General features: G+C 46.2%; 1 protein-coding gene across 1 annotated transcript; it reads left to right on the top strand.

The window, feature by feature from the left end:
- The first annotated feature begins 1,296 nt into the window (after nucleotides 1–1,296).
- On the top strand, nucleotides 1,297–10,335 carry LOC102273027 (olfactory receptor 9S13). Its single transcript, XM_070362569.1, has 3 exons — nucleotides 1,297–2,238; nucleotides 6,257–6,268; nucleotides 10,303–10,335. The coding sequence occupies exons 1-3, from the start codon at nucleotides 1,297–1,299 to the stop codon at nucleotides 10,333–10,335; spliced, it is 987 nt and encodes a 328-aa protein (XP_070218670.1).
- Nucleotides 10,336–12,820: the final 2,485 nt, after the last annotated feature.

Consider the following 12,820-nt stretch of genomic DNA (forward strand, 5'->3'; position numbering starts at 1 on the left):
TCATCAACCACTCCTTTGTTGGAAAGTATAGAATCTTTCAGGGCACCTTCTAAGAAAACTTCAAGAGAAGTTCCTGAGAAGAAACGTGGAGGTCATTGCTTCTCCAGAGGAACCACTGACCACCCAGCCTCTGCTGGCACACCCCCTCTCTTTCCAAAGTAAGCCAGCTCGCGATGCTATAGATCTGACCTCTAGACCACATGGGCTCTGCTCTGAAATACACCTTCTTATTGATCCTCATCTACACTGTGGGAGACGCTGCAGCTCTGGGCCCTCCATCCTTCACTACTCCTCCCCCTTCAGGCTGCATCTCCCCTGATAATTCCTCTGGCCATCACAGAGCTGGTCCCCATGTGCCATGAGGGTCAGCCCTGCTCAGGGCAGACCAGGGAGGTCTGGGCTGTTGCAGGGACAGGAAGCAGCACCCAGCAGGAGGACCGAGACACTGAGCAGATGTGACAGTGTTGGAGGCTCCCACTGCTCCAAGCAATCACTACACAGGGTGTGCAGAGGAGCCAGGGGCATGGAAGTAAGGACAGGAGAAGACATGCCCATCTCCTGAATGAGTCACAGCCCCTGTCCTGCCGCTTCTCAGACTGTGCAGCTGGGTTATTTCCTTCCCAAATTTGTCCAACACTAGAGGTCCCCCGAGATCCTCAAGGATGCACAGTGCTCTGGGGACAGAACGATAGTGTAGTCCAGGTTCCAAACAGTGATGTTGAGATGGGGCTCAGGGTCTGCAAAACAAAACGACAGAAATTTGCCCGATCATTGCTAATTCCTGCTCTCCTTCCAGCTTGGTCTTCCATGTGGGCAGGAAGCACTCAGTAAACATTTCCAAAATTTGTGAATGGGTTAACAAGGCAAGAAAGTGTATGATTAGATGTTGAAGAAGGACAGGTAATGACACAATTCAGAAGCATCCCCTTGGGGATGGAAACCATGTATTAAAGGAGGCACAGGGGCTGCAACACTCCTCACACTGAAGGTCCTGAACTCTGCAAAGCCCCTGATATGCCCCCACCCCACAATGACAGCAGCTCAGAGCCTCTGACAGAGGGAATGAACTTGCATACTTATGAATCAGTGAACTGGAGGAAATGTTCCTTTCCAGGTCAGTCTAAGCTCATCTGGCAGCAGAACTGGGCAGCTGGTTGTCTCTTGGTCAGTGGGCAGTGAGACACTGAAGGGCTCCTATTCTCCAAGAGAGTGTGACCCTGTGGCCTTGACCTGCTCCCTTCTCCTTGCCTCCCACCAGCTCTCTGCTCTCTGCCCTGTGTCCCCCAGCTCAGGACCATGTCAACCCCCCAAAATGGAAACCTCTCAGCGATGCCTCTGCAGGAGTTTGTGCTGGATGGATTTGCGGGTGACCCACAGACCCAGGCCCTGCTCTTTGCTCTGTTCCTGGCCCTGTACGTGGTGGCCATCCTGGGGAACCTCACCATGATCGTGGTCATCACCCTTGATGCCCGTCTGCACTTCCCGATGTACTTCTTCCTCAAGAACCTCTCCTTTGTGGACCTGTGTTACTCATCTGTCATCTACCCCAAGGCCCTGGCCAACTTCCTGTCCTCCTCCAAGGTCATCACCTTTGCAGGATGTGCCACCCAGTTCTTTTTCTTCTCCATGCTGGTCACCACAGAGGGTTTCCTCCTGGCCCTGATGGCCTATGACCGCTTCATGGCCATCTGCAGCCCCCTGAGCTATCCCATCTCCATGTGCCCCTCGGTCTGTGCCTGCCTGGTGCTGGGCTGCTACTGTGGGGGCTCCTTTAACTCCATTGTGCAGACCCCCTTAACATTCACCCTCCCGTTCTGCGGCTCCAACCACATCGACCACTTCCACTGTGATGTGCCGCCTCTGCTCAAGCTTGCCTGTGCTGACACTATGACCAACGAGCTGGTCATGTTTGGCCTCTCTGGCCTCATCATCGTGGGCACCACACTCGTGGTTCTCGTCTCCTATGGCTACATCACAGTGACCATCCTGAGGATGCGCTCAGGAGAAGGGAGACACAAGCTCTTCTCCACCTGTGGCTCCCACATGACAGCCGTGTCCCTCTTTTATGGGACCCTTTTTGTCATGTATGCCCAGCCAGGAGCTGTGGAGTCCATGGAGCAGGGCAAGGTGGTCTCTGTCTTCTACACCCTGGTCATCCCGATGCTCAACCCTCTCATCTACAGTCTGAGAAACAAAGATGTGAAGGATGCCCTGTGGAGACTGGGCCAGAAACACACAGCCAAGTGAAGGAGGGTGACCAGAGAGACCCAGTGTCCTGAGGGCTGGACAAGAAGACTTGAGGGGAGGCACTGGGTTTGGTTTGAGGAATTCATTCTTTATTCATCTAATTCATTCTTTCATCCAGCATTTCATTCAACCCTTCCTGGAAACAAATCATGGGTCACCCATTTCAAGGGTGAATGGCAAAATCTTTGCCATCAGATAATTAATGGTTCATGATGATGAAGGCCCTAATCTGAAGCTAGGGTAATATAGTCAGTAGAATCATGACTTTCCTGGTGGCTCAGATGGTAAAGAGTCTGCCTGTAATGCAGGAGACCTGGGTAGGACCCCTGGCTCAGGAAGATCCCCTGGAGAAGGGAATGGCAACCCACTCCAGTATTCTTGCCTGGAGAATTCCATGGACAGAGGAGACAATTCATGGGATTACATAGAGTTGGACAAGACTGGTGACTAGCACAACACCAGAGTCATATAAGTAGGATAGGTAGGAGTCATAGAAACAGGCTACATTCTCTACCTCAACTCTACATGACAAGACCTTTCCATTCATGACTGATACATGAATCTCTTGAGGCTGAATGGTTTACTGATGGGAGCAATTTTGTAGAAATAGGAACCTGAAAGGCAGGCTGTGCCACAGTTAGTCTAGATGAAGTCATAGAAGAAGAAAGAGGAGGAGGAGGAGGATGAAGAGGGCAAGGGGGAAGGGAGTGGAGGAGAAGGGGAGTGGGGAGGAGGAAAAGGGGGAGGGACTGGAGAAGTTGGGGAGGAGGACGGGGAGGAACTGAGATAGAGACACAGAGAGAGGAGAGACACAGAGAGGAGAGACACAGAGAGGAAGCCTGCCCTCTTAGGTGGGACTTAGAGACACTGAGACAATCACAGAGAGCATCTGTTTTGATACCAATTAAAATAAATGCCATTTAAAAGCATTTATTACATTTATGAGATAGATATTCAAGCAACAGCTGATATTTGATGATATTAAAGAATTTATTTATTGTGGATATTCTTTTCTTTTAGAGATGCATGCTGAAATACTTATAATTGAAACCCTATTTGTTTAATACTTACTTCAAAATAATACAGGGGCTATGGGAGTAGGGTAGGGGCTGGACAAGCCTGGCCAAGAGTTGATGGCTGTTAAAGCTGGGCATTGAGTAATCGGGGCTCATTACACCATGTGCTCGTTTTTTTTTTTTTAATTTTATTTTTAAAATTTACAATATTGTATTAGTTTTCCAAACATCGAAATGAATGCTTAGTACACCCGCATTCCCCATCCTGAACCCTCCTCCTCCTCCCTCCCTACCCTCCTCTGGGTCGTCCCAGTGCACCAGCCCCAAGCATCCAGTACACTGCATCAACCTGGTCTAAGACTCGTTTCATACATGATTTTATACATGTTTCAATGCTATTCTCCCATATCTCCCCACCCTCTCCTCTCCCACAGAGTCCATAAGACTGATCTATACATCGGTGTCTCTTTTGCTGTCTCATACACAGGGTTATTGTTACCATCTTTCTAAATTCCATATATATGCGTTAGTATACTGTATTGGTGTTTTTCTTTCTGGCTTACTTCACTCTGTGTAATAGATTCCAGTTTCATCCATCTCATTAGAACTGATTCAAATGTATTCTTTTTAATGGCTGAGTAATACTCCATTGTGTATATGTAAACAGCTTTTTATCCATTCATCTGCTGATGGGCATCTAGGTTGCTTCCATGTTTGGCTGTTATAAACAGTTGATGAATATTTAAACATGTCTCTTTCAATTCTGGTTTCCTTAGTGTGTATGCCCAGCAGTGGGTTTGCTGGATCATAAGGCAGTTCTATTTCCAGTTTTTTAAGGAATCTCCACACTGTTCTCCATAGTGGCTGTACTAGTTTGCATTCCCACCAACAGTGTAAGAGAGTTCCCTTTTCTCCACACCCTCTCCAGCATTTATTGCTTGTAGACTTATGGATTGCAGCCATTCTGACTGGCGTGAAATGGTACCTCATAGTGGTTTTGATTTGCATTTCTCTGATAATGAGTGATGTTGAGCATCTTTTCATGTGTTTGTTAGCCATCTGTATATCTTCTTGTGTATTTAAATTTTCCTCCTCTCCCTCCTCATCCACATCACGATGCTTAGTCAGGATGTGTCTTGGAGTTCATCGCTCTGCAACACCCTCCCTTCCAAAAAACACATTGCCAATGGGATTCCTTCTTCTGTGCTCTAAGACTCTCTTCTATTCTGGTTTTGAAAATATTTTCTCTTCCATTGTTGGTTTTTCTCTGTCAACGTTAGTTAATTTTATATTGAATTTTACATATCTGTCCTTTATACTTATTAACTTCTCTTTAATACATTTTTTCTTTTTTTTTTTCTCTATATTTATCAAGAAAGTCTTAAGACTGTCTCCTGTGCCAGAAATATCTTGTTTGGTTGTGTAAAGTCCACTTGCTTTATAAACAGTTTCAACTCCAGTGTTATGAAAGCTGATATTCTAATTTTGTGTTTTTTGTAGCTCTAAACATGCTTAGCAAGATGACCTGTATGAACATGGTATTTTTCTCTTGGGTATAGGTGAGTTGCAGATTTTTTTTTTTTTACTATTTTTATTTATTTATTTATTTATTATTAATATTTACTTTACAATATTGTATTGGTTTTGCCATACATCAACATGCATCTGCCACAGGTGTACATGTGTTCCCCATTCTGAACACCCCTCCCACCTCCCTCCCCATACCATCCCTCTTGGTCATCCCAGTGCACCAGCCCCAAGCTTCCTGTATCCTGCATTGAACCTGGACTGGAGATTCATTTCTTATATGATATTGTACATGTTTTCCATTACATGTTTGTTCCCAATAACAAAAATAATGGGAGAGCACATGTGAAATCTGAGCTTCCATTTCATTTGAAAATCAGTCCTTCCAATGCATATTCAGGACTGATTTCCTTTAGAATTGACTGGTTTAATCTACTTGCAGTCCAAGGGACTCTCAAGAGTCTTCTCCAACACCACAGTTCAGTTCAGTTCAGTTCAGTCGCTCAGTCTTGTCTGACCCCTAGGACCCCATGAATCGCAGCACGCCAGGCCTCCCTGTCCATCACCAACTCCCAGAGTTCACTCAAACTCATGTCCATCGAGTCAGTGATGCCATCCAGCCATCTCATCCTCTGTCATCCCCTTCTCCTTCTGCCCCCAATCCCTCCCAGCATCAGAGCCTTTTCCAATGATTCAACTCTTCGCATGAGGTGGCCAAAGTACTGCAGTTTCAGCTTTAGCATCATTCCTTCCAAAGAAATCCCAGGGCTGATCTCCTTCAGAATGGACTGGTTGGATCTCCTTGCAGTCCAAGGGACTCTCAAGAGTCTTCTCCAACACCACAGTTCAAAAGCATCAATTCTTTGGTGCTCAGCTTTCTTCACAGTCCAACTCTCACATCCATACATGACCACTGGAAAAACCATAGCCTTGACTAGACAGACCTTTGTTGGCAAAGTAATGTCTCTGCTTTTGAATATGCTATCTAGGTTGGTCATAACTTTTCTTCCAAGGAGTAAGCATCTTTTAATTTCATGGCTGCAGTCACCATCTGCAGTGATTTTGGAGCCCAACAAAATAAAGTCTGACACTGTTTCCACTGTTTCCCCATTTATTTCCCATGAAGTGATGGGACCAGATGCCATGATCTTAGTTTTATGAATGTTGAGCTTTAAGCCAACTTTTTCACTCTCGTCTTTCACTTTCATCAAGAGGCTTTTTAGTTCCTCTTCACTTTCTGCCATAAGGGTGGTGTCATATGCATATCTGAGGTTATTGATATTTCTCCCAGCAATCTTGATTCCAGCTTGTGCTTCTTCCAGTCCATCATTTCTTATGATGTACTCTGCATATAAGTTAAATAAGCAGGGTGACAATATACAGCCTTGACGTCCTCCTTTTCCTATTTGGAACCAGTCTGTTGTTCCATATCCAGTTCTAACTGTTGCTTCCTGACCTGCATATAGGTTTCTCAAGAGGCAGGTCAGGTGGTCTGGTATTCCCGTCTCTTTCAGAATATTCCACAGTTTATTGTGATCCACACAGTCAAAGGCTTTGGCATAGCCAATAAAGCAGAAATAGATGTTTTTCTGGAACTCTCTTGCCTTTTCTTTAACTTCACTCAAAACTTTAAAATGCAACTCAAAATAATAATATATGATTTTTCACCTATCAAATTTAAAAAATCATAAGTTTTGTAACATTGGTTGTCAGTGAAATTTGGAAACAGAGACAGTTTTATATTTTTGAAGAAATAACTTTAAAATCAAAATGGTTTCAGTAACTATGGAAAGGTCAAAATATTCAGTAAACTTTTTCTGCTTTGGAAAAAAATTAGCATCAGCTTCACAGAACACACCAGTGTGGATTCTGGATGTATTAACCATGTGATTGTTGAAAAAGTAAAGACTCCAAGGTTATGAGATGAACATGAAGAAGGAGTCTTCATTGAGGGTGTACTTGTTAGCTTGATGTGTAGTCAAGAGGGTAGTCAATCCTTAGGAAACCCCAATTTCCTCAGGAGGAGGGTGAGGAGAGGATGGGAGTATCCCTGGGGAAAGTCATATGAGAGCCAAGGAGACCACTCAAAAGCCAGCAGCACATTGAACAAATGTAAGATATACAAGGTATGTAAGATGGTTGGATGGCATCACCAACTCAAGGGACATGAGTTTGAGTAAACTCTGGGAGTTGGTGATGGACAGGGAAGCCTGGCATGCTGCAGTCTATGGGGTTGCAAACGAGTAGGACACGAACAAGTGACTGAACTGAACTGAACTGAATATGGAAAGAGCTCAGAATCCATGAAAAGTGAAAAATATGTTGTAAAATAGAAAGTAGAGACTGAGAGAGCAAAGATTGACTGTTTGTGTGAAAGTTTTCCTCCCAGTAGGGAATTGGACCAGGCTTTAGTCTAGGATGAGGTTGGGTAGGATTTTTAAGGCCAAAGACTGAAATAAATGGGATGAGCTCTGCCTCACACTGGAACAGCAAGTATGTGAGTCACTGAGCCCAGTGATACGGGCTATCAGGCCAGTGTTCCTGGGGCTGTGGTCCGCAAAGTAGTGGGCAAGTCCAGGCTCAGCCTCCCCTGCTTGTCTAATTTGGATCATAGCCCCCAGGTAGGACTGCATTACAGTAATGTGCTTGTAAAGGAGCAAATAACAGAATTAGAAACACAAACAGCCAACGACTGTATGGAAAGATGTCTGTCCACACTAACAGTGGTGCTCGTTAGAAGTAGACACTAGTGCTAGTGGATCAGTCGGGGTTTCCCAGAGACCCAGAGCCTGTAGGACACGTACAGGCATGTTTAGGGCTTCCCTGGTGGCTCAGTGGTAAAGAACCCACCTGCCAATGCAGGAGACATGGGTTCAATCCCTGGGTCGGGATGATACTCTGGAGAAAGAAATGGCAACCCACTGCAGGAGTCTTGCCTGGGAAGTCCCATGGACAGAAGAGCCTGGCAGGCTACAGTCCATGGGGAAGCAAAGAGTCAGATATGACCTAGCAACTAAACAGCAATGCAGACATATATAGACAGAGAGTAACTATAAGACTATTATGGATGCCGGCAGGCCCCCAGATCTGTGGTTGGCAGGCTCAAGATTCAGGAAAAGCTGCTGTTTTCAGTTTCGAGTACCAGAACAGGAAAACCCTGATGTCCCAGCTTAAAAGGTAGTCAGGCAGATGGAATTCCTGGAGAAATTTAGAGAGTGGGTGAGACCTTCAAATTCCAGCATTGAACAAATTAAGATATACAAGGTATGTAAGACCAGCCCCGCTGAATCCAGGAGTCAAATGGACAGGGAAGCCTGGCATGACCTAGGAAACAATTGCAAATTAAACGACACGACTGAGCAACAACTGAAATTCAATAGAAAAGAAAGAGCTGAAAATGAGGATAGCTCAGTGACAAATTCAGTGGAGAAAAAGGCTGAATAATTCAGACTGAAGGTAAGAAAAGATTGACATGTTGTGAGACCAAGTTTCCGTCCCAAGCACTTTATTTTCCAAAGAGTTTTTATAGGATAAGTTATGTATAGAGGATAAGGCCAAAGACTGAAATAAATGGGATGAGCTTTCTTCCTGCACACTTGGAACAGCAAAAGTTTAGGTCATTTGCATCATCTTCGGGCTATCAGAGCCCTTTTCCTAAAGGTGATTATGGGCAAGTCCAGGCTCAGCCTCCCTGCTTGTTAGACATTTGGATGCATAGCCCTACAGACTGCATTACAGGCTATAACAAGAAAAAGCAAACTCAAGGGTCCCAGGAACTGTCCACACCAATTATATTAATCAATATAGTGGATCAGGTAGGTAAGGGATACCCAGACTTAGCAGCAAACATTGTACAGACAAAGAGCTCCCCTGGTGGCTCAGTAATCAATCTTTTAACTGCTCAAAGGAATTGTATTTAGACAGTTTGGGTTCAAGAACAGAAGGAAATGCAAGCAATGCATGTGCTGGAAAAATTCCATTCAGGCAGGCTAGAGGATAGTTCCAGGGAGTTTGTCAGGCATGAAACAACTACAACACCCAGGCATATATAGAAAGTAAGCTAACTCTTTTTCAGAGAGGTAGTGGGGATGCCAGCAAAGTCAGAGGTGTGGTTGAAGGCACAAAGCAGAAAGTAGGCTGACTCTGGTTTTGAGTACCAGAACAGGAAAACCCTGATGTCCCAGCTTAAAACGCGTCAGGCAGACAGAATTCCTTCTTATTTAGAGGTGGGTCAAGGTCTTCTCTATTCAATCTTTCAACTGATTGGACAAGGCCCACCTACATTAGGGAGTGCAATCTGCTTTGCCCTGTGTACCAATTTAAAATCCATCCAAAAACACCCTCACCCAAATAGCTAGAATCATGTTTGACCAAATATCTGGACATCCCTGGCCCAGTCAAATTGATGCAACTAGTCATCACACCATGTGAAATGCACAAATATTCAGAAGATGAAAGATGTTAAGTACTGAGGGGAGACCCATGTGCATTTTTCATGTGCTGATGCCAGAGGTGGACATTGTACCAGGTCTGAGAGGGCAGTAGGGAATAGGCATAAATATCAGCTGCCAGTCCCCAGCAATGTGACCAGGAGGACAGAGTGAGCATTCTTCCCCATATTGTTTATAACAGAAAAAATAGTCTCATGGTCCACTAATAGGATGGATAAATAAATTTAGTTAATATACCCATTAAAGGCAAAAAACTGACTTAGATATTTGTAGAATTAGTGAAAAGATCATCTTGTAGAATTAATGAATGTCGTGATCCATATTTTAGAAAAGTTAAAAGCAATAAAATAAAACCCACCAGCATGCACACATGTCTGTAGGGAATCCACCTGGTTCTAAATAGGACTGAGGTTTTTACGTGGATTAAAGTTTCTTTTTTCCTTTTCACATCTTCATTGCTTGAATTTCTGCAAACAGATGTTCATTTTGAATTTTTTAAAAATATATAATTTTAAATATGTATGTTAGAAATAAAAAATGTAAAAAAGGATGTATTTAAATTAACTGATACATATGATAAGGACAGAGCTATTTGCACAAGGTCATGGGGCTTGAGCGAGGAGAACCATGATAGAAGGGAGGGACCCAGTTCCTCAAGGCAGGACTCTTTCACACCAGGTCACTTTTTCTCAACCAACATAGTGGGAATATAGCAGGAGGGCTTGGTTATGAGGAGGGGCTCTGGGCCCAGTGATTCACACCTCTTGTCCCTGAGGGAAGGCCATGGGGTCTTCTGTCAGATTCAGTGCTCACCTCCTGTTCATTGCTCTGAGGTTCAGAGGAATTTCTGGGTTCGGTTCCCAGCCCTGCAGGTGAGAGGGGTCAGAAAATGGTTGCCACAGGGGACACAGTAGAAGTGGAAGTCCCAGGGCACTTTAGAGGCCAGAACACAAACAACTGCAGCTAATTGGCCATTCGAGGCCCAAAGACCTGCTGTGCCCGTGGAGAGATCTTCCCAGCAGAGTGTCCCCAAGGTGCAGGCACCTTAATGTGCTTCCCAGATGATGGACAGTGTGGAGGGGCAGGTGAACTGAGTTCATGCCCTGCTCTGCTTCTATCAAGACCCAGGAGTTCCTGCAGCCAGAGCCTGCTGCCCTCCTCTGTCCACCTCCTCCCTCTCACTTCCCTGCACAGGAGGCCAGAGGTGGACGAGGGAGGGGGCCCTCAACACCACATCATTATCATCAGCACAGACCTGGGTCAGGAGTCCTGTCCTCCCAGGGAGCACAGGGTCCTGGGTGAGCCATGCCCCTCCTGACATCACAGAGGCAGTGTGGTCATCACTCAGCAGGGCATGGTCAGCCTCACTGACAGGTGAGTCCTGGGAACCTGGATCCTGGACAACAAGGTCCCCACTCCCACTGCCCTGGGCAGGGTCAGTTAGGGCAGTGGGTCTGAGCTTAATGAGAGTAGAAATAATCAGGGGGTTCTACAGTAAATGTGGGTTTTACTTTGGTGCCCCAAGATTCTGCATTTCTGACAAGCTCTTGGCTTCTCAAGCTGATGCTGTAGGAGCTTAGACCACACGAGTTACTGAGAGTTCACAAGGAAAGGGCTCAGGACACAGTCACTACAAATAGACACTCATAGACAGCATGGATTCTTCTGCTTCGTCTGGGAAAGTATTTCTCAGGCTCAACTCAAAGGCAGGTTTACTGAACCTACCACCACAGCCCCACTTGGGTCAACTCAAAAAGCCAAAGGAATGTGAGTTTGTTTTTTCAAAAACCAAACCAGGAACTTGGCTTCCCAGATGAAAATGCCAACTGCTCTCTCATGTACTCCCCCAGGCATCCTAGGGTCACTGTTGTGATGACCCAAGGGCCCGTGAGGTGGACAAATTGTTCTGGGACATAGTTTCAAATATAAAGCTCGGAAACCCCAGGGGACACAGAAGCAGGGTCACCCAATCTGGGGTGGTGGGTGTGAGAGTTGGCCCCTCTGGTTGCATTTGACATCATTATGTGGGTGAACACGTGGGTGGGCAGAGAGGAGGGCAAGGGCATGGCCCCTCAGGTGTGAGTGTGGGCACAGGGTCTGGCCAGGTGCACAGCTAAGGTGTACGGGGCAGACCCTCAACTCCACCCTGAGCACCAGGTCCAACCCTGAATTTGAAGGGGTCTACCAGCATCCCCTCTGCTGTGAGGGTGGCTCAAGTAGCCCAGGAGAGGAACACTGGACCACCCACTCTTTCACCACACCCTGTATTGTTAGAATGCCATGGCTCTCACAGACCACCTTCAAGAGAACTTCAGGATGAGGGAACATGAGGATCATCCCTTCTTCCCCCTTCACTGACCATCCAGCCTCTGCCTGCACACCCCCACCTGCATGGAGCTCACTCCATGCAAAAAAAGCCAGACCCATGATGCTACAGTTCTGATCCCTAGAAAACATGGAATCTCTCTGAAATCAGCCTCCACCCTCTCACTGATCCTCTTCCTCTCCCTGGGAGGCACAGTTGCTCTGTGCCCACCTTCCTTCCCCACTCCTACCTCCTTAGACTCAATCTCCTTGGACCATTCCTCTGGCCACCACACAGTGGGTCCCCATGTCCCATGTGAGTGTGGTGGTCAGCCCTGCTCAAGACAGACAATGGAGGTCTGGGCTGTGACAGGGACAGGAAGCAACACCCAGCAGGAGGACCCAGACACTGAGCAGATGTGACAGTGTTGGAGGCTCCCATGACTCGGGGCAATCACCCACAAGGATGTGCCAAAGAGCCAGGGGCATGGAAGTAAGGACAGGGGAGGACATGCTCAGGTCCTGAATGTGTCACAGCCCCTGTCCCACTGCTTCTCAGACCATAGAGTTGGGCTGTCCCCTTTCTATGAATTATCCAACATCTGGACATTGGCAAGAAGCACCCTGAGGTCCTCAATGATGCAGAGAACTGGTTCCAAAAAAAAAAAAAAAAAAAAATGCTGAGTTGGGGCTGAGCATCCACAGGGAAGAGAGACAGAAAGCACTTGAATTAGCCTAGTGAGGACTGGTCCCTGCTCTGCTGCCAGCTTAGTGTAGTGGTGGAACAATTACTAGGTCAGTCCTGAAACAGAAAGTGCTTAATAATACTTCTGAAATTAGTGAATCAGTAAAATAAGGTGCAGAAAACACAAGATTACATACTTGAGCAAGATGTGTAAATGCAACAGCTTAGGAGCATCCTTGAGGTGAAGCAATATTTCCTTGAAAGGAGTGAAACATGGCTACATTGCTGTTATACACCAAAGGCTCTCAGCTCAGATAGACACCTGTGACGCCCCCTCAGATCCTCAGCAACACTCAGTTTCTCACGGAGGGAGTGCTCCAAGCAAGTATATGAAGATGTGAATCAGAGGAATATCTGCCATTTCAGGCCAGTCTGAGCTCATCTGAAAGCAGAACTGGGCAGCTGGTGGTCCCTTGGTCAGTGGGCAGTGAGGCACTGAAGGGCTCCTATTCTGCAAGAGAGTATGACCCTGTGGCCTTGACCTGCTCCCTCTCCCTGCCTCCCACCTGCTCTCTGCTCTCTGCCCTGTG

The sequence above is a fragment of the Bos mutus genome, chromosome 3 (genome assembly GCF_027580195.1).
Source record: "Bos mutus isolate GX-2022 chromosome 3, NWIPB_WYAK_1.1, whole genome shotgun sequence".
NCBI classification, from domain to species: domain Eukaryota; kingdom Metazoa; phylum Chordata; class Mammalia; order Artiodactyla; family Bovidae; genus Bos; species Bos mutus.